Here is a 20,994-nt window from a genome sequence, read left to right on the forward strand (position 1 = left end):
AAAGTACGTGGTAAGTCCAACCTGTATTTGGCAGACCAGGTTTGATCCAAGTAGTCATTCAGGCAGAGGTGCAGGCTGGACTCGTTGATAATAGCAGTGTGAAGCTGAGCTGAGTGTCCCGGATCCAAAGTGAACTCTAGCGAGGACTTGCTACTGTCCTGTGGAGTACAAAACTTTGCTTCAATAACACACGATTTTCTTTAAGCATACATGAAAGCAACCGTACATGAAGCTTGTAAGTGATGGTGTAAGGCAGCAAGTTTCGTAGCAGGACGCAAGGCCAAAGGTGGATCACGACGGGAACATCAAAGTTATTTCCCACGTTGCCCATGTCCTTAAATGTCACCTCATCCTTCACAGGTACAATGTTGACGGTCAGCACACTGCCCCGGTTACCACTGCTACGACACATCTTGGGCTTTTGAAGGTTGATGTCGTCGTAGCTAAAGCATTCCGAGCACTCGAACTGCTCGTTTTCATCCGCCGTGACAGGCTGGAGGCTCAGCTCAGATCTGAAGATGGGGATCATTGGCAAAAATATTGAATATTGAAAAAAGGATATATTATGGATGTAAGCACTCACCTGTATGAGTCTAGAGGCACACAGAACTCCTCAGTTGGTAAAGACGTACCCACATGTGTCGAGCCCTCGAGCACTTTAAATGGGATGAAGAAATGGTTGATAATCTGAGAAGTGAGAGCAAAATACATTATATCAGCAAGGAATGATCAGATTTCAGTTTCATTGAATGAGTTACATTATTGTCTAATCAAGAGTCATATTTAAATTTTAGTATCGTGTTACATTTTTACCCCGAAAAATTGGAGCTACATACTGTAATTTCCATACTATAGTTCAGACCTTTACAATAAACTTCACAGGCTAAATTTCTCAAAATTGAAGCACAAAAATCCATACATATGATGTATCTGACTATAAACTGCATCTTAGCATGTCTTATGATGATATACTTAAATAGAAAGGTTACACAAAAACATTTGATTGATGAGAAATACACTTATCTTCTTCATTCATTTTCAATTGTGGAATTAGATCTAATGTATCCATTATGCGTTATAGTATAGACATTGAACCCAGTTGTGTAAACCCCACAAGTCGGGAAAACATCCTGTGTTTGTATGAGCAAGAGTCAGGCTGAGGAAGGGGTGGTAGAGATGGTTCTATCAATATAATTCAATTGGATAAGAGTTCACTTCTTCATTTATGTACCTGAAAGGGTGACCGGATCTTGATGTATTTGCTGCTCTGCACAGAGTAAATTTGACACACCAGGAAACGGGTAACCCCAGAAACCTCGTGTACGACGCTGTACATTTTCCGTTCCACCTTGATTAAGGGAATCGGGCTGGCTGATGTGTGGCCAGCCGGGGCTAGACAATGGAGCCGACATCAGAATACAATCAACGACAAGTGGAAAAAGTAATAACTAACAAGACAAAATACTGATCTTTCATACTGGGCTGTATATAGAAGTCCTTTTCACTTAGGGATGTCATAGCGGAGAACTGGTCTGAGTCGGTTGTTACAGAATAGTCCATCCCGAGTGTTTGGCCGTCATGAAGCTCAACGGTGTGGTCATTGGCAAGTGTAGCGATGGGCGAAAGCATGTTGCTGTACTTGACAGAAATGGGAAGGCCTAGTCGGTTCTTAACCAGAAACGGAGCCTCTTCCTTCTGGAAGCAGCCTCTTGTCTCTTTGGCGGCTTCAGCAAAAGCCTATTTCCAGAAAAGAATGTGGGAAATACAGCCAGGTAATATATGCATCATGACTCTGTTCTCACCGTGCCCAAGTTACCCAGCATGGTGAGTGCACATTTGGAGAGGGTGATGTTAAGCTGGTCCTTGCTGCTGATTTCAATGACAGTCATGTAGTCTGGGACATTGTTGTCCACCTCGTCCCCCCAGCTGACGTTCTTTAACGGCTTTGTTTTCATCTAGATGTACAAACCAGAAACCATCTTGTCATGTAAATTTGAAACAATCAGTCGATGGATTGGAGCAATGAATTGAGTTGAAGCAGGAAATCATAATACAACAATTGCATTCCATTCAAATATGATACTGTTTGCTATTTTGAGCTCCAACCAAATTTTATAACAAATGTCTGATATTAGTTTGTCACCAGTAGATAACCAATCTATTTGAAGTTGGAGTTGGCAGCGAATGAACAGTAGCCATCCCTTGCAGTCCAAAGGGGTTTTGCTGTCTATCACTTATACTGAGTTTATTTCAAAATTATGTGAAATTCACGTGAAATGGATTCAATTCCAACAATTCATAAAAAAATTAAAAAAACAGATGATCTTTTTCCAAATCAGAATTTACTTTTTTAATCAAGTACAAGTAAATTCCTAATTACCTTGAATTCCAGTCTCCAGGGTCGGAAACCATCGGTGGAATCATCTTCTAAAGGTTCCAGCAGTGGCTCCCATACTCCCACCACCTCGTTGTAATAATGCACCTAGACATTCCATTCAACATTTAATCTCAACAATTGAATGGAAATACAGTCGTAACTCTACTTACGAAATGAATTGGTTCCAGAACTTTTTTCATAATTTGAAAATTTCGTAAGTAGGTGTACTTTATATGTAAATTCTCTAATTCGTTTCACGGTCCTCACGCAACTACCAACTAAACCCTTTAAAATTGGTCAAAGTGTCCCAATTTTGTATGAAAGATGTGAGGAAACACACAAAAATGAGAGTAAATTATAAGGAAATGATTTATTAATGTCTTAAAATAAATAAAGCAGATGAAAATGTGCCCTGCAACGCTGAAATAGTTCCCTCCAGGGCCCTTATTATGGGAGACGTTTGTCCACTTTGTACTACATTTTAGACTTATATGTATACCCTATGTGTGTGTGTGAAAATATGTGCTGCGTTGAATTTGTACGGTTTTTAATCGCTTAATAAGGGGAATTGCAATCATTAATAGGGGGAGTATTTAGCCAAGGTGGACAGGTATGTAAGAGAGAATCTTGAAACTTGATAGTGGTTGTTGTGAGAGTCAATTGAATTGAATTGAATGCTTTTATTGTCATTATGTGAGATAGAATGGGAGCGATGAAATGAGAGCCCAGTAGAGGGTAGCGATGTTCTAAAGTGAGAATTAATGCATCAGCGACAATATTTTCGAAATAAACTAACTGATAAGGAAATGAATTTACTTTTTGAGGGATTTCGTAACTTGGATCTTTTTCGTATCTCGAGTCACTCATTTGCATATAAAAAATTCGTAACACGAAAATTTCGTACCTAGAGGCATCGTAAGTAGAGGTATGACTGTATTATTTTTGCTAGCCCACCATTCAATAATTACACTCAGACATGGTTGCTTCTACTGCTTTAGTACATAATAAAATAAAGATACTAAAACCATATCAGTAAAAATAAAAGACATCTAAATATGAGGGTATGGAAGAATGTGGGCAAAAGAGCTCCAATGGGAAAGAAAATCCATAAGTGATGAAAACCAGACTTTGCTGACTGTTGAGCAAACCATGAGGACATATGACAATTGATGTACTAAGCTGACGTTGCACCCGCTCAGCCAGTTATGCCCAGTCACCACTGACAGAAGTTAATCAGTGTTGCCCTGAGTACAAGGACTCACCAACTCTTTTGCCCAATCAAGGACTAATGCCACCCCAAACAACACCCCGTGAGGCAACAAGATTCGAGGCCCCGCTTGTCTGCCATTTTTTTTTTTTAAACAAAAAAAAAACAGTTCCGTCAATTGTCATCGCTTCTCGGAATGCTTAGTGCGTGCTGCTATAGAATTTGACCCTGGGTCTAGTTTTGCTCTCTATTTCCCTGCCATTTTCTTTTGCTTTGCCTTGTTATTTTTTGACTATTCTCCAGTGCCGGGCCGTCAGGGCCTTCAAGGCCTTCTCTGCTGGCCTAAGAAATATCTGAATCATATTACATTTTGTCCATCAATACTTATTATTCCAAATGGTCTGTTAGCTTCCTTTCATTCCTTTCCCCCCTGGTTGCACTGCTTCCAGATGTGTTTTCATATTGAAGCATTTAACCAATCACATTTCAGCCGTTATTTGTTGCCAGATCAGATCTGCCTCAAAGCCTTCACAATCAGTTCTGCGGGGTCTGCTGCATTAAACAAGACTGTTGCTTTTAACCAATCAGATTTCGAGTTGGCAACCCCACAATGATTTTTCATAGGCGTAAGCATTTTGCTGGCTGGGATACTTCATTGCTTTCACCAACTATGATTGGCTAGTAGGCGGGCCAAAGCCCGGATGTGGAGGCAGCCAGAGATCGCAAACTCCACCCACAATGGCTGACAGATTTGGTTGCAGATTTGTTCACAAAGCTATTTTCCAGACGGACTTTTCCAGAAAAAATGGACATCATTAAGAAAGGGCGTTCAACTCCGAAGCTAGCAAGCCTGTTACAGCCGGGAAAATAGTGTGTGCGCCACTTTCATTGCGCTAACTTAGCTGCACAAACAAATATATTGTTGTGTTTATTTAAAGCCATTTTCAAGATGGACAATGCCGGAAATATGACAGGACAGGCTCGACTTTCATCATTAGCTTCGATGGCGATAGAAAAGAAGGAATAAAGAAAGCAGGATGGATATAGTGTACAGTTAATAAGAATTTTTGGTGAGTATAATATGGCTATATTCCTAAATAATATTTCAATTGTGGGCCCGGTTCTGATATCTGAAAAGCTCCAGTGTTTTTATTTAAGCTCCAGTGTTTGTATTTAATCACTAAATGCTGCTAGGAAGTGGATTTTACCACAGTTTAATTTTTGCCGTTTCGCCATTGACGTCCGTCGCTGTGTTTTCGCGAGGAAATCACCCCCTGGCCTGGTTGTAATGTCTCAAAAGCTCCAGTATTTGTATTCAATCAATAAATGCTGCTAGGAAGTGGATTTTACCTAATTTTGGTGCATTTTTTGTCATTTCACGTATGGACGTATCGACGTTCATCGCTGTCTTTTTACCGGGGAAATGATACTCTGGGCCCGGTTCTGATGTCTAAAAAGCTCCAGTATTTGTATTTAATCAATAAATGCTGTTTTCGGCTGGATTTTACCCCATTTTCGGGCAATATTTGCCCATACGCCATTGATGTTCATCGCTGTCTTTTCCCGGGAAAATCGCCCCCCTGCCTGTTTTTAATGTCTGAAAAGCTCCAGTATTTGTATTTAATCAAAAACTGCTTCTAGGAAGTGGATTTTACCCAATTTTAGTGCATTGATTTATTGATTATTTTTATGTGTCGCAGCTCTAGCTGCAGTAGAGGTTTTATAGCCATAAAATAGTTTTTGAGGGTAGGATTGATACGTTGAAGGCGCTACAGGGAAATGCACCGACCGCCACTGCTATTCTCAACTTTGAATAAATTGTCAAGACTTTGGAAAGTCAGTGTTAGAGGTTTTTTCCAGATTATGAAATTTAGTGTTCTTGGACTCATTTAGTGGTTAGAAAAAAAAGGAATGAGCAGCGTTTGGCAAAGAGGTCAATCGCCAACAAAACTATCTAAAGTTTATATCACCACATTTGCCAAGTACTGCTAATTAAGTCAAAATTAAAGGAATTCTGACCAAACAAGAAAAGTTATTAAACATACAAATACATTTATTTTTAGGAAAGTAGATTATTGCAATGGTGTACAGTCAGTCTTCATACCTCTACTTACGAATGCCTCTAAGTGCGAAATTTCTAGGTTACGAAAGCTTTTTATATGCAAATGTGTGCCTCAAGATAAGAAAAATATCCAAGTTACGAAAACCCCAAAAAGTACATACATTCCTTATCCGTTGTTTGATTTTGAAAATATTGTCACGGATGCATTGATTCTCGCTTTGGAAGCTCCCTCCACCATATACTGGGCTCTCATTGCCTGTCTCACAACAATCGTCCATTTTATTTAGCCCATTGTCTCCTTAAACTTCTTTATGCTTGGAGAACCTGTGGCCGAGTGCCTCGACCTGAACCGCAGCCTTCGGTGGGCGAAATTGTGTCGCGGGGGCAGGCGATGGGCCGTGTGGTCAGTAATGAGGACGTTGACGAGTTAGTTGGTCGATGTGCACCAAGGCGGAAGCAAGAGTTAATGCAACGCTCGGCAATAGACGAGGAATTCAACGAAAAGGCAGCCGAGGAGGAAGCAGCCACCATCGCAACAGCACAAATCAGAAAAAAACGGGGGAGAAACGAACTTTCAGAAAAACACATCCTGAAAAAGTGTTCACAAGGCATGCCCACTTTGACGACGTTTGTCTTGTGCATTTAAGAAACATTATTAAAAGTCGTCTAAGGCAATCGTCTTTGTATAGTTTTTTTCCCAAAACTTTCGTCAACCAGCACTGTAGAAGCAGGTAAGTGACATATAAAATGGGTGTAAAATTACATTTCAAAGAAATCATAAAACGTTATCAAATGGGTGTAAAATTACATTTCAAAGAAATGATAAAACGTTATCAAATGGGTGTAAAATTACATTTCAAAGAAATCATAAAACGTTATTGTTGTTGATTAATGTTGTTGTTTTAATTGTTAATGTTGTGTTTATTAAATGTGTGTTCATGTTTGTGTGCTATCTGTTGTTGCATCCCGGTAGCTTTCTCTTGTTCCCATGCATTTCAACATGGGTAGATTTTGTATATATACATGTTATTCATTTTGTGACATTATAAATAATTTTATGATCCTTTTCTCTCATTTTTGTGTTTCTCACATCTTTCATACAAAATTGGGACATGTTGACCAATTTTAAAGGGTTTACTTGGTTGTTGTAAGAGGACCGTGGAATGAATTAGAGAAATTACATATAAAGTACTGCTCTACTTACGAAATTTTCAAGTTACGAAAAAAGTTCTGGAACCAATTAATTTCGTAAGTAGAGGTATGACTGTATTTCGAAGTCTTCACAAAACAATCAATCAGAAACCTGACACTAATCCTGTATGCTGCTTACACATTTCAAAGAAACTAGACCATATTATACCAGTCAAATAATAATTCCATTATCTTACCTCTAAATTCAGCTCGCTATTCAAGTTGATCAGAGTGGACCAGTTTTTGACATCTCCCTGGAAGGATGACTTTGCTAAAAGCATAGGCACGGTGTGGTGCCCCACTCCAGCCTCCAGCGTAATGCAGATTGATTTGATGTCCAACTGAAAGGGAAGGACAGATGGTCCATCAGGTTCAGGTGACGCTTCTTTTACAATGTCTGCAAAAAAGGTTCGTACTTTAAGCGACTCCCCCTTTGGGACCAGCAGGGGGGCAGATTTCGTGTTTGCTTCTCCCTGCTCCTCTAAGAACCATAGTTTTAGATCCTTCCAGTCCCGTTTGGACCACATGTCTACTGGGACAGGACTTTCGAGATTCTCTACGGTCTCGGTGGCAGGAGTCAGGGCCGACTGGATGGAGATGAATGTCTTGATGATGATGGGAGATACCTGGAAAAAGGTTTAAACCAGATTTGCTCCAAAACTGTGGTTTCAAAATGGTCCGCAAGTTTTCATTCCAACAGAACCAGACAGCACCTTGTCACCATGTCAGTCAGGTGCTAAGTGTTTCAGCAGAAAACCTTTATTGGTCAAACTGTCTCTGCTAGATCATTTGGAACAAAGACCAGGAGCCACTACGGCAATGTGGAATTACTTTGAGACCCCTAATTTTAAGTATAGACGCATATTTCGAAAACCTCATTGCAGAATGAGCAGAATCCACATCACCAGTATTACGCTAAAATGAACTGTAATTCCAATGACCACACAGAAACTGACTTATTAATACTTAACAACACCGAAAATATGGAAACATGAACGACCTTACATTAGCTGCCATTGACGGCGATATATACCTCATATCTATTTTGACATTTTGGCACTCAAAAATTACAATATCCTGTCAAAACAGCAGTCTTCCCCATGTCTGAACGCTTCTGAGTAAATCTAAAACTGACTTCTTGAAGGTTCAGGACCCTTTTTCGGTTTTAAATTACACGTAACAGCTGTGTACAAAAATGAAGCTTTTCACAGTACTCTTAATTTTCTTTCATATGCACATTCACCGAACCCCACTAGTTTCATATGCGCATTCACCGAACTCCACCAGTTTCCGTGACCGGACGTTTCGTCGAAAGGCGTTTGGTCGACGGACGTTTGGGCGACGGACATTTCATTGAACGGACGTTTCGGCGAACAGACGTTTCGTCGAATGGACGTTTGGTCGACGGATTCTCCGCCGGACATTTCGTCGAACGGACGTTTCGTCGTCGCTAGGGTTCGTTCGCTCTCAAAATTATAATCATGAGAGAGAGTGAGTTTGTAATTGCATTGACAATGTAAGAGCATTCGCTTGCCCCGCCCCCGGATTCGCTCGTATTGGCGTGTGTACATGAGAGAGAGAGTGAGTTTGTAATTGCATTGACAATGGAAGAGCATTAATATCTAATATCAAAATTATCAATAAATTGCGTATTATTGGCGTGTGTGTACATGTTTCTCGTCGCCTGATTCGCTCGCTCGCTCTGCCCCCGGATTCGTGTGTGTACATGTTTTTCAACCTCGGCCCGTGGGCCATATACAGCCCCTTAGGCTTTTTATTTCAGCCCGCCGGCGTTGTCCAAATTATAGTAAAAATCAATTACCTCATTCATTTCCCTTTGCCCTGCAATACCGCTCATCACTCTCAATTTAAAGCAGGGGTCTCAAACTTGCGGCCCGCGGGACGATAATTTGCGGCCCCCGTCTTAATATGAAAGATCGATTTTTTTTTAATTTTTTTTTTTAATTTTTTTTTTTTAACCCCTTTCCCCATGATGGCGCCGTTTAAGTGGCAGACAGTGGCAGTAGCTCTGTCCACTCATGTTTTTCTTGTTTTACAGCATGCTTTACATGAAAAATTAGAGGGAACATTGACATGCACCTGCTTGTGGCAGGTGTGATACTGGTGTGCCGATAGCGAGCAATGATGATGTCGTGACCGGATGATTCGCCTAAAGACGTTTCGCCGACGGACGTTTGACAGACGGACAGGTCGTACTAGTATTTGTTAGTTTAATGATTAAATACAAATACTAGTATTTGTATTTAATCATCAATTTGACCGAATTTGAGAGCATTTTGAGGTTGAAAAACTTGTACACACACGATCCGGCGGGGCGAGCGTTCGAATCCCGTTTCGGCGAAACCTCCGTTCGGCCGAATGAACGTTCGGTGGAACGTCCATTCGGCGACCTGCCCGTCTGTCAAACGTCCGTCGGCGAAACGTCTTTAGGCGAATCATCCGAGTACCGATGATGTCGCTCACACTGGTACTCAGTGCGCTCAGGGAGGTTGTCTTTCTGCTCAGACCAACAAAAAATTAGAGGGAACTTTGGTTCGGAGCTGAATGAACCAATCACGGTGAGGTATACGGCTCTGGAGGGCGGGACATCGGCCGGGCTGTCCAGTGCCTCGCTCACTCACTCATTCATTCCTCCAATCAGCTGGGCGGAGGAGAAGCCGTGAGGCCGATCCCTCCGCTCGGCGCGCACACTCCTCCGCTGCTCTCAGCATAGAACTGAATGAGGCGCTATGATCCGTGATCCAGCCTGTGTCAGTGTCTGTAGCCATCTCCGCGATTGAAACGGAGAGCGAAAGTGCACATGCGCCACAAACCCGCGCGACTGAATGTGAAAGATCAACCCGAGACTCATTCCAAGTGGAAAAACATATTACAGAGCCCCAGAGATGTCTCTTTCAAAGCCTGCCGTGAAGAGAAAGGTCGGTGATGAGCACAGACAGTTTCAAGAAAAGTGGGGAGTGCAATATTTCTTTGTTGAACACAGGGGCACCCCGACGTGTCTCATTTACACTGAAAAAGTTGCGGTGCACAAGGAATACAATTTGAAACGTAATTGTACTATGAGACATGCTGAGGAGTACGAAAAATACCAGGGAGATGAGAGAGCCAACCAGGTTGCCAGTCTTAAAACACGTCTTCTGAGGCAACAGGATCTCTTCAAGAAGGCTACCAAAGACAGTAATGCAGCAGTCAAAGCTAGCTACGCCGTTTGTGAGTTGATTGATCCTGTGCTAAGTGATCCCAAATGGCTCATGGACTTGGCTTTTCTTGTTGATATCACACATGAGCTTAATGTACTGAACAAGAAGCTACAAGGCCAGGGGCAACTTGTCAGTGCTGCCTATGACAACGTGAGAGCATTCTGCACTAAACTTGTGTTATGGAAAGCCCAGCTCTCTCAGACAAACCTTTGCCATTTCCCAGCATGCAAGGCTCTCGTGGATGCAGGCACACCATTCAATGGTGAGAAGTATGTTGAGGCCATTCCGAAGCTACAGGAGGAATTTGATCACAGATTTGCAGACTTCAAGACACACAAAGCCACATTTCAAATTTTTGCGGACCCCTTCTCCTTTGATGTGCAAAATGCCCCTCCTGAGCTTCAAATGGAGCTCATTGACCTGCAGTGCAACTCTGCACTCAAAGCCAAGTTCAGGGAGGTGAGTGGAGAAGCAGACAAGCTTGGGCAATTTTTGAGAGAGTTGACCCATAGCTTCCCTGAACTTTCCCGAAGGTTCAAGCGGAACATGTGCCTTTTTGGGAGCACATACTTGTGTGAGAAGCTCTTCTCCACCTTGAACTTCAATAAGTCCAAGTACAGGTCCAGACTTACTGATGAGCATCTTCAAGCTCTACTGAGGGTCTCCACTGCTTCCTCCCTCAAGCCAAATGTGACTATGTGAGAAGAAGCGCTGCCAGGTCTCTAGCAGCAAGGAGTAGGCAAAAGAAGCCGTGTTCAGAATATTTCATGTTCAATGTTCCATTCAAGTTCAGAAAGTTAAAGGTTAAAGAGCTGTTAATACAGACATTTGAAACGGAATAAAAATAATTCATTTTCTCTACTTAGCCAGCCAGTGTATATCTACTGTATGCTCATTAGTATTATTTGGTTTTATATTACTGATTGATTTATTTTTTATTCATCTTTAAGTTAATTTATTTAATTCATTATTTTTTGTTAAAAAATAAAGATATTTGATAACGTTGGAAAGTTTTATCAGTGCTTTTCTTGTGGAAATCCTGATGCGGCCCAGTCTCACCCAGACTCGGCCTCTAGCGGCCCCCAGGTAAATTGAGTTCGAGACCCCTGATTTAAAGACTGCTTTCTTACGTTGAATAATAATGTTCTCAATGTTGAAAGTGAATTTGAAAATAAATTTTCCACCTTCAATTGTGTCTTTTTTTCTTATATTTCAATCCCCAGGTTTGATAAATTATGTGTTTAATTTGGGACAATAATAGTATAAAAGAGGCAAGTTTGTCTATACCAGGGGTGGGCAAACTTTTTGACTTGCAGGCCAGAATGGATATTAAAATTGGACAACATTTGGACACGCAATGTAATTTAACAAACCTGGGGATTGAAATATAAGAAAAAAGACACAATTGAAGGTGAAAATTTATTTTCAAATTTACTTTCAACATTAAGAACATATTATTCAACGAAAGAAAGCAGTCTTTAAATTGAGAGTGATGAGCGGTATTGCAGGGCAAAGGGAAATGAAGGTCATTGATTTTTACTATAATTTGGACAATGCCGGCGGACCGAGGTTGAAAAACATGTACACACACGAATCCGGGGGCGGGGCGAGCGAGCGAATCCGGCGACGAGAAACATGTACACACGCCAATAATATGCAATTTATTGATAATTTTGATATTAGATATTTAGATATTAATGCTCTTACATTGTCAATGCAATTACAAACTCACTCTCTCTCATGTACACACTCGCCAATACGAGCGAATACGGGGGCAGGGCGAGCGAATGCTCTTAGATTGTCAATGCAATTACAAACTCACTCCCTCTCTCATGATTATAATTTTGAGAGCGAGAGATCACCTGGATATTTAGATATTAATGCTCTTACATTGTCAATGCAATTACAAACTCACTCTCTCTCTCATGATTATAATTTTGAGAGCGAGCGAACCCGGCGACGACGAAACGTCCGTTCGACGAAATGTCCGGCGGCGAATCGGTCGACCAAACGTCCGTTCGACGAAACGTCCGTTCGACGAAATGTCCGGCGCCGAATCCGTCGACCAAACGTCCGTTCGACGAAATGTCCGGCGCCGAATCCGTCGACCAAACGTCCGTTCGACGAAATGTCCGGCGGCGAATCCGTCGACCAAACGTCCGTTCGACCGAACGTCCGTTCGACCGAACGTCCGTTCGACCGAACGTCCGTTCGACCGAACGTCCGTTCGACCGAACGTCCGTTCGACCGAACGTCCGTTCGACCGAACGTCCGTTCGACCGAACGTCCGTTCGACCAAACGTCCGTTCGACGAAATGTCCGGCGGCAAATCCGTCGACCAAACGTCCGTTCGACGAAATGTCTGGCAGCGAATCCGTCGACCAAACGTCCGTTCGACGAAATGTCCGGCGGCGAATCCATCGACGAAACGTCCGTTTGACGAAACGCCTGTTCGCCGAACTGTCCGTCGCCGAACGTCCGTCGACCAAACGTCTTTCGACGAAACAACCGGGTACCACCAGTTTCATATGCGCATTCACCGAACCCCACCAGTTTCATATGGGCATTCACCGAACCCAACCAGTTTAATATGCGCATTCACCGAACCCCACCAGTTTCATATGCGCATTCACCGAACCCAACCAGTTTCATATGCGCATTCACCGAACCCCACCAGTTTCATATGCGCATTCACCGAACCCAACCAGTTTCATATGCGCATTCACCGAACCCCACCAGTTTCATATGCGCATTCACCGAACCCTACTTTAGTGTAAAACAAGCAGTGGGCCCGGCTTTGCCGTTCTTACCTGCTTGTTTAGAACCAAAAGACAATTGTTATGCTATCAAAAATAATTCTCTTTTGATAAATGGGTTGGATGAGAAAGGAAAATTTCAGTTACACGCATGCGGGCCCCACAGTTGATATTGCCTCTGCTAAGTCCACACTCTCAGTAATAGGCATCTGAGCATGGTCGGGGCTATGTAACCATGATATAGATGCAGAATCATTAGCTCCCACCGAGGTGGAAGCCTCGCCACCACTTTGAAATGCAGAAGATTGTGCTGCCATCTTGGTGCGCTTCAATTGTTTACGCCTTTCCCAACTCGATACGAAATGAGAACTCCTCTTTTTTGGCATAATTGGTGAAAATGACGGTGCAAACGTATGTCAAGTAAGCAAAAAAGCAATGTATAATATGTACAGAAGCAGGAGTATGCCTTTTAGGAAAAAGTAAAGGAAAAGTGATGGTCAATTTCAAAAGAAAGGCTGACGAATTTTACCTATTTAAGCAATGTTTGGGTGTTATTTTTCTTAAAACATTGTAAACCAAAGTGAAAATATGACAAAAATAAATACTCACACAATAGCGGTGCTGTTGTGTAGTTAATGCAACTAACTTCAAGCGGAAATGACTAAGTAGAAGCACTCCAGTGTTCACTGAAGAAAGTATGGATTTTGGAATCGTCACAGAGTGTAATGGTTAAAACTACCGCAAGAGAGCAGAAAGCTAACATATTTCTGCTCAGGCATACTCATCAATAATACTGCTTGCAAATGCTCAAAGCTCGAGTTTACATACTTAGAGAAGGTAAAGAAATACAATCACTCGTCTATTAGGAGTTGACAGCCGTTTCTGGCCACCATAATGTCAATTATGGTACAGCAAGAAGTCTGCATTCTTCAGGGAAGAAAACATGATTTTCATGCAGGACAATGCTCCATCCATCACACACATCCAAGTACTCCACAGCCTGTTGAAAGGGCCTAAAAGAAGAAAAACTAATGACATTGCCTTCTTACCACATATCAGGGGGTTCCGTTCACTGTATGGGTGGTGTGAGAGTCTGGTCCACGTAGCCGGCAGTAAGTCCGATCCATTTCCAAGCGGGTTCGGAGTTTGCCAGGGCTGCCCGATGTCACCGATTTTGTTCATAACTTTTATGGAAAAAATATCTAGGTGCAGCCGTGGTGTTGTGGGAAGTCTCAGTTTTGCATCCCTGCTTTTTGCAGGTGATGTGGTTCTGTTGGCTTCATCAAGCCGTGATCTCCAACTCTCACTGGAACAATTCGCAACAGAGTGTGTAGCGGTCAGGATGAGAACCTGCGCCTCTTAATCTGAGACCATGGTCTTCAGACAGAAAAGGGTGGAATACCCTCTTCGGGTCAGGGATGAGGTCCTTCCCCAAGTAGAGAAGGTAGGGTTGCTTGGTTTTATGCCCTTTTCCCCCTGGTGTCCTGTTTGAGTGATTGCCCGTGGTGTTCAGCTGTAGTTTATCCGCCCCTGCTCCCCTGTGTGTTTCCCAGGTATTCCGAATTGTCTCGTCAACCCATGTCAGTCTATTTAAACCCCACTGATTGTTATGTCATTCATCGGATCATCTGCTTTCGTTTGTCCATGTTTCCTCGTTACCTCGATACATTTCCGTGTGCCTCGTTCCTCGCTTTCCGCATCTCCCCTTGTCAGGTTTGGTTACGTGATTTGATTTCTTAGTCTTTGATATTTTCTAGGATCCTGCCTAAGTTATTAAAGTTTTCGTCTGAGCACCACTTCCCTCGTCGTCGCCTGCTTCCCTGCGATGGGGTCCTATTCCTCGTGTCTTTGCCTCGACGAATTGCCAAAGACGTAACATTTAGATATTAATATCTTAGTGTTCATATTCTTATACCAGTAATATTTAATAAATCCACTTCTTGATAATTGTACTTGTGTACTTGTATTGCTGTATTGGTGCGAAAACATGTATATGGTATGGAGTAATAATAGGGGTGATCCTACTTTGTGGTTTTTCGATTGTCGCGGCCATGTCTGTTCTACAGTATCCGTGATATTCGAGGGATTACTTTAGACATTTCTCACATTCAAAAACAAATCAGTGACCAATATAGCCACCTTTTTTGCAAGGGCATGCAAAAGCCTGCCATCCATGGATTCTGTTATTGTTTTGATTTGTTCACGATCAATGTTGCGTGGACTAGCAACTCAGACACTTTTCAGAGAAGTGTATTGTTTTCCATCATCCTTGTAAATCTCGCATTTGATGAGGGACCACAGGTTCTCTATGGGGTTCAGATCAAGTGAACAAGGAGGTAATGTCATTAGTTTTTCTTCTTTTAGGCCCTTTCTTGCCAACAGGCTGTAGAGTACTTGGATGTTTGTGATGGATGGAGCATTGTCCTGCATGAAAATCATGTTTTTTCCTTGAAGGATGCAGACTTCTTGCTGTACCACTGCTTGAAGAAGGTGTCGGCCAGAAACTGGCAATAAGTCTGCGAGTTGAGCCTGGCTCCATCCTCAATCCGAAAAGGCCCCAAAAGCTCATCTTTGATGATACCAGTTCATACCAGTACCTCAACCTTGCTGGCATCTGAGTCGGGCTGGAGGTCTCTGCCCTTTACTGATCCAGCCAAGGGCGCATCCATCTGTCCCATCAAGATTTAGTCTCATTTCATAAGTCCGTATACCTGAGAACAATCAGTCTTGAGATATTTCTTGGCCCAGTTTTGACATTACAGCTTGTGTGTTCTGTTCAGTGATGGTCGTTTTTCAGCCTTTCTCACCTTGGTCATATCTCTGTGTATTGCACACTGTTGTGCCTTTGGGCACTCCAGTGATGTTGCAGCTCTGAAATATCGCAAAACTGGTGGCAAGCGGCATCTTGGCAGCTGCATGCTTGACTTTTTTCAGTTCATGGATAGTTACTTTGTGCCTTGGTTTTTCCACACGTTTCTTGTAACTGTTGACTAATTTGAATGAAACGCTTGATTCTTGCAAGATTGTGCTTCAGACGCTTGTCAATTTTAAGCTTGCTGCATCCCTCCACATATCTCACTATTTTTTACTTTTCGGAGCCTGTCAAGTCTTTCGTCTGACCCATTTTGACAAATGTAACGAAGTTGCCTAATAATTATGCACACCTGATATACGGTTGTGCCATAAAACCATACGACTTCTCATTACAGAGATGCACATCACCTGATATGCAGTGGGCTTTCAACCCTATAAAGCTTGCAGTAAGACAACGTGCGTAAAGAGGATGATGTGGTCAAAATTCTAATTTGCCTAATAATTCGCCACTCCCTGTATTTATATATATTGGTCACAACAATGAAAGGAACACTTCTTTTTATTTGGCTTGTCATGAAATCCATTGAAGCTGTCTGATACTTTTTGGTTGGGCAAACACCTGAGAGCATTGTTAATCCCTTTCAGCTGTATTGTGTTCAGGGAATTAACAACAGGTGCACTAAAATGGCAACAATAAGAACACCCTCAAAACAGATTTTTCATGTGGAGGTCATTCCAAGTTCCTCCCTCTTGTTCTTTTTTCGCTGCTCTTCCAGTCTTGCTGGTTTTGGCTTGAGTAATTATCTCTACTGGCAGTATGAGGGGATTCCTTAGCCACGAAGTAGCACAGCTTGTCCAGATTCCTTAGGATGCCACATCCACACATGGTGGAGCAAGAATGTTAATAATGTGTCTCCTAGCACAAGCCCCAGAACATGGGAGATTTCAGGAGACTGGTGGTTATTGTCGGAGAGCTTGACAGGGTCGTTCATAGAAGGTCCTGAACCCATCAGCAGAACCCATCTGCTTGTTTGTCCAAGGCAGAACAGGCTGAGCCCAGCTCACCCACTACAGAATTACCTCCAGAGTGCCACTGGTGTGTCTTTACCAAAACAATCAGTAACAGGAACATGGACATTTCAGGAGACTGGTGGTTATTGTCGGAGAGCTTGACGGAGTCGTTCGTAGAAAGTCCTGAACCCATCAGCAGAACCCATCTGCTTGTTTGTCCAAGGCGGAACAGGCTGAGCCCAGCTCACCCCCTACAGAATTACCTCCAGAGTGCCACTGGTGTGTCTTTACCAAAACAATCAGTAACATACCTAATGAAGGTGGCCTGAGGGCCTGACAACCTGTAGTGGGCTCTTTGTTCACTGCCCAGCACCGTGAAGCTTGACTGTCATTTGTACAAGAACACCAGAATTGGCATATCCGCCATTGGCATTGTGAACCTTTCACAGACAAGAGCAGCTTTACACTGAACACCTGTGATAGAAAGGTCTGGAGAAAACATGACGGAGAACGTCATGTTGCCTGCAACGTCATTCAACATGACAGGTTTCGTCTCATGCTGTCTGTCCGTCAAGATAGAACAGAAGAGTTCCAGTGGAATGACATCTGAAAGTTTCAAATCGTGAGGGGGGCAGTGAAGCTAAAAGATTTTTTATGGTGGCCAGAAACGGCTGTCGGATCCTAATAGATGATTGATTGAATGTCTTCACCTTCTCTAAGTGTGTAAACTCAATCTTTTATTTGTTAAACAACTATTTTTCAAAAGTTTTTTTTAAAGCGCAACAATTGTCTTTTGGTTCTAAACAAGCAGGTGGGACCTAGTAATTAATAAATGTATTATTGAAAAACCAAAAGGTGTTCCTTGAACATATTGTAATGACCTATCTTTTCTGTAAATTCGGTGTCAATCTGTCAAATGGCTTGGGAGCTATTGAAGATATTAGGTGCTAATAGTAATAAATGAATAATTAATAAATGGAATGTGTTATTGAAAAACTAAAACGTTTTCGCTAAACAAAAGGTAATTACCTATCTTTTCTGTAAATTTGGTGCCAATATGTCAAATTGCTTGGGAGCTATTGAAGATATTAGGTGCTAATAACAGTAATAAATTAATAATTAATAAATGGAGTGGGTTGTTGAAAAACTAAAAGGTATCCGTTAAACAGAAGGTAATTACTTTTCTGTAAATTTTGTGTCAATCTGTCAAATGTCTTGGGAGCTATTGAACAAAATAGGTGCTAATAACATAATAAATTAATCTATAATCCTTATAAAACGTGATTTATGGTTGTGTGTGTGTGTTTGTGTATGTTAAGAATCATTCGCTACATTTGGCCAAACCGTAAAACGTGGAGAGTTGAAATTTTTTATGGTGGCCAGAAACGTCTGTCGGATCCTAATAGATGAGTGATTGAATTTCTTCATCTTCTCCAAGTGTGTAAACTCAATCTTTTATTTGTTAAACAACCATTTTTCAAAATATATATTTTTTAATAGCGCAACAGTTGTCTTTTGGTTCTACACAAGCAGGTTGCTTGTTTGACAATAAAGGCATTCAATTCGTTCAATATTGCACGCCCCACTTTTCAATTTTTCATTTGTTAAAAAAGTATAAAATATCCAATGGATTTTGTTCCACTTCACAATTTTCCAAATGATGTTGATTCTTGCCCCAAAAAATTATGTCTTTGTTTGATCCCTGAAATGTGGCAAAAGGTTGAAAAGTTCAAGGAGGGCAAATACTTTGGAAAGGCACTGTGGTATACTTTTTGTTTAAAATTCCAAGTATAGCATCCATCCATAGCAACATTTGACCCAAAAAGCGACATCACCCTTGATATATATATATATTTTTTTAATTAACTATAAATAACAATTTGTGAATACTAAACTTACAGTCAATGAGCTATGTACCAACCTTGAGTGAGAGTGAATTCATGGAGATCTCCATAGCTTGGGGAGACGACGGGGTCTGAAAACTTTGAAAGAACACCTGGCAGGGCTGTAGAATTGTGGTCACGTTGTGTGCCCTCTTCTCCCTCAGGAAAGGACAAGCCACCACCTAAAACAAATGCAGAAATCCTATGAAAATGAGGCTGTAGCATGAGGTGAAATTGCAAAAAGGGAGACCTTGAGATCTTGGATTACGGCTGTAATCTTTGAACTTTCCACGTCGTTTTTGATGGCTAACTCGCACTGTGTGGTCATCACCAATGCCAGGCCATCGGCGAGCGTCAGGTCTGCCACGAACACAATCTCAGGGTTTCGCACCACAATGTTCATCTCCATCTTTGAAATGGGAACTGGGAAGAAATGGGTACCGATAGAGGCATTTCCTGTGGAGGCATCCACAATTTTGGGCTTTGGGTCCAACGGACTCACTCTGTTCCTTAGGAGGTGCAGGCGTGTTGTTTTTATCCTCTGGTACTGGAGTGGGCTTGCTTTGTGGCGTCCCAGCAAAGCCTTCCTTGGTGGCGCCAAGGAAGATGTCCACTACGGTGAGGAGGAACTCCATGCTAGCGCACAGGTAAACATCCTGCACCACTGTGTCTAAGGTGGTGCCTTCGTGGCTCTGCCGATAGGTGACTTGCACCATCATGTTATCTTCAGTTCCGGGGCGCATTCCCATCATCCTGAAGTATGACATTACAATGGATAATTACTAGTGTTGCACTGATACTAGTAGTAAAGGGGTCAGTATCAATACAGCACTAAAATGGCAATCAATATCAGAGAATACTGATAAATAATTTTCCGATGCTGTGCAATATGTACTTTCAAAATCTAGTTTTCAAACGGTGTCCTATCCAAGCTCGCTGCCCTACAAGAGGTGGCTGCCAGCTAGACAAGAAAAAAGGAGCATGTCGCCTTTCCCGTGATGATAAAAGACATCAAATCATCCTTCTGCTCTCAAAGTATATCACGAGAAGGCAGTAAATACATTTAAAGTGCAAGGGGGCTCGCCTACTTCAATCTGATTAGATGTCTCGGGATGGCAATGGCTGTATACGAGTTACAAAATCAAAATGAGTTTTTCTTCTGGCCAAATGCACCTACCACCAAGTATTTTATCACTAGTTGACATCCAATCCATTTGAAAGAGTAGGCTAGGTAGGACCATTTGTTAATTCAGTGCCAGCACTCCTATTTTAAATTGATTAGACATCTAGTGCTGTCACTGGCAGTCACTGAGCTACAAAAAGAAAGTTGTTCTTCCTATGGCCAAATGGACCAACAACTCCACCAATTGGTTTCTCACTAGTAAATGTCCAATCCATCTAAAGCAGGATGGTAGCAGTGGATGAACGAACCCTTCCACTTGGATTGGCTGTCTAGGGCCAGCAATGACAGACAATGAATTCAGCTGTGTCTGGCCAAAGTAAAAATACTTTACAGTTAAGTGTATTTTTTGGTGTGTATTCAGAGGTGGCAAAACTGTATTTTCTGTCTTTTTGCTTCGGCGAGACCTGGGATTGATTGTCTGGATGTTTGGTCTCTTGTCATCAAGGAGGCAGGTGTGCAGTTGGACGGTAGCCTTCATAGAGCTGTCGGAGTACATGGTGACGGCGGTGGCGCTGGTGCCCAGGGTGAACTCTCCCAGTTTCAGCTCATCATCATGCGGCTCCAAAATGGAAAGCTACAGAACAGCAAGCATGCCAATTCATTCATCTGGTTAAGCCCTTTTTAGCAGTAGTGATTTCTTTAGATGAGGGTAATTCAAGAATATCATGAACTGTTTTGTTCACAGGATGGAAATGTGAATACAGTAATACCTTGACATACGAGTGCCCCGACATACGAGGAATTTGTGATACGAGTAAAATTCCGAGCAAATATTTACCTTGAGACACGAGATAATTTTTTAGATATGAGCATTTGAGACAGCCAGGTAGCCAGGCCGCAAGAAGCTCTTTATGATAACAGCGCACTGTCTTTCTCGGCGCATCTCCCTCGTGCAAAGATCTCTACGAGCACTGGGCAGAGCGTTGCATTTTTTCCATGGTTTTTTTTTGCATTAGTCAGTACAGTGAAGTGTGAAGTTATGAAGTTTCAAGATGGCGGCGCGCACTGACGCAGCGGCTTTATGCTCTCCAGTTCGGTGTCGTTCGTTATCTTACAGTCGCCAGGATTTAATCCCTATCGGAAGGATATGCGATACATCCGATTACTCAACAAACTCTCCAGGATCTCCGTGGCTAGCCAGCCCACCCAAAGCACGACGAAGGCGGCGAAGGGACAGAAAACAGAAGCGTGGATGCCGGGCGGGCCTTGCTGCTAAGCTGAAACAACAACCACACCGAGCACCGCTTCCTAGTATCTTTTTGACCAACGCCCGATCCATCATCCACAAA

General features: G+C 42.3%; 1 protein-coding gene across 2 annotated transcripts in view; it reads right to left on the minus strand.

The window, feature by feature from the left end:
- The window catches only part of vps13a (vacuolar protein sorting 13 homolog A), a 109,431-nt gene that overhangs the window by 42,582 nt on the left and 45,855 nt on the right, over positions 1–20,994 (minus strand). For both annotated transcript variants that reach the window (XM_077600466.1, XM_077600465.1), the window contains exons 37-49: positions 20,110–20,279; positions 19,025–19,275; positions 18,773–18,945; positions 18,561–18,704; positions 7,254–7,463; positions 7,035–7,178; positions 2,381–2,482; positions 1,803–1,955; positions 1,479–1,737; positions 1,232–1,392; positions 584–687; positions 227–512; positions 22–158 (exon numbers count right to left, since the gene is read on the minus strand). In XM_077600466.1, the coding sequence (XP_077456592.1) occupies positions 22–158; positions 227–512; positions 584–687; positions 1,232–1,392; positions 1,479–1,737; positions 1,803–1,955; positions 2,381–2,482; positions 7,035–7,178; positions 7,254–7,463; positions 18,561–18,704; positions 18,773–18,945; positions 19,025–19,275; positions 20,110–20,279 (2,294 nt within the window). The remainder of the gene's footprint in view (positions 1–21; positions 159–226; positions 513–583; positions 688–1,231; positions 1,393–1,478; positions 1,738–1,802; positions 1,956–2,380; positions 2,483–7,034; positions 7,179–7,253; positions 7,464–18,560; positions 18,705–18,772; positions 18,946–19,024; positions 19,276–20,109; positions 20,280–20,994) is intronic.

This window comes from Stigmatopora argus, chromosome 5 (genome assembly GCF_051989625.1).
Source record: "Stigmatopora argus isolate UIUO_Sarg chromosome 5, RoL_Sarg_1.0, whole genome shotgun sequence".
NCBI lineage: Eukaryota > Metazoa > Chordata > Actinopteri > Syngnathiformes > Syngnathidae > Stigmatopora > Stigmatopora argus.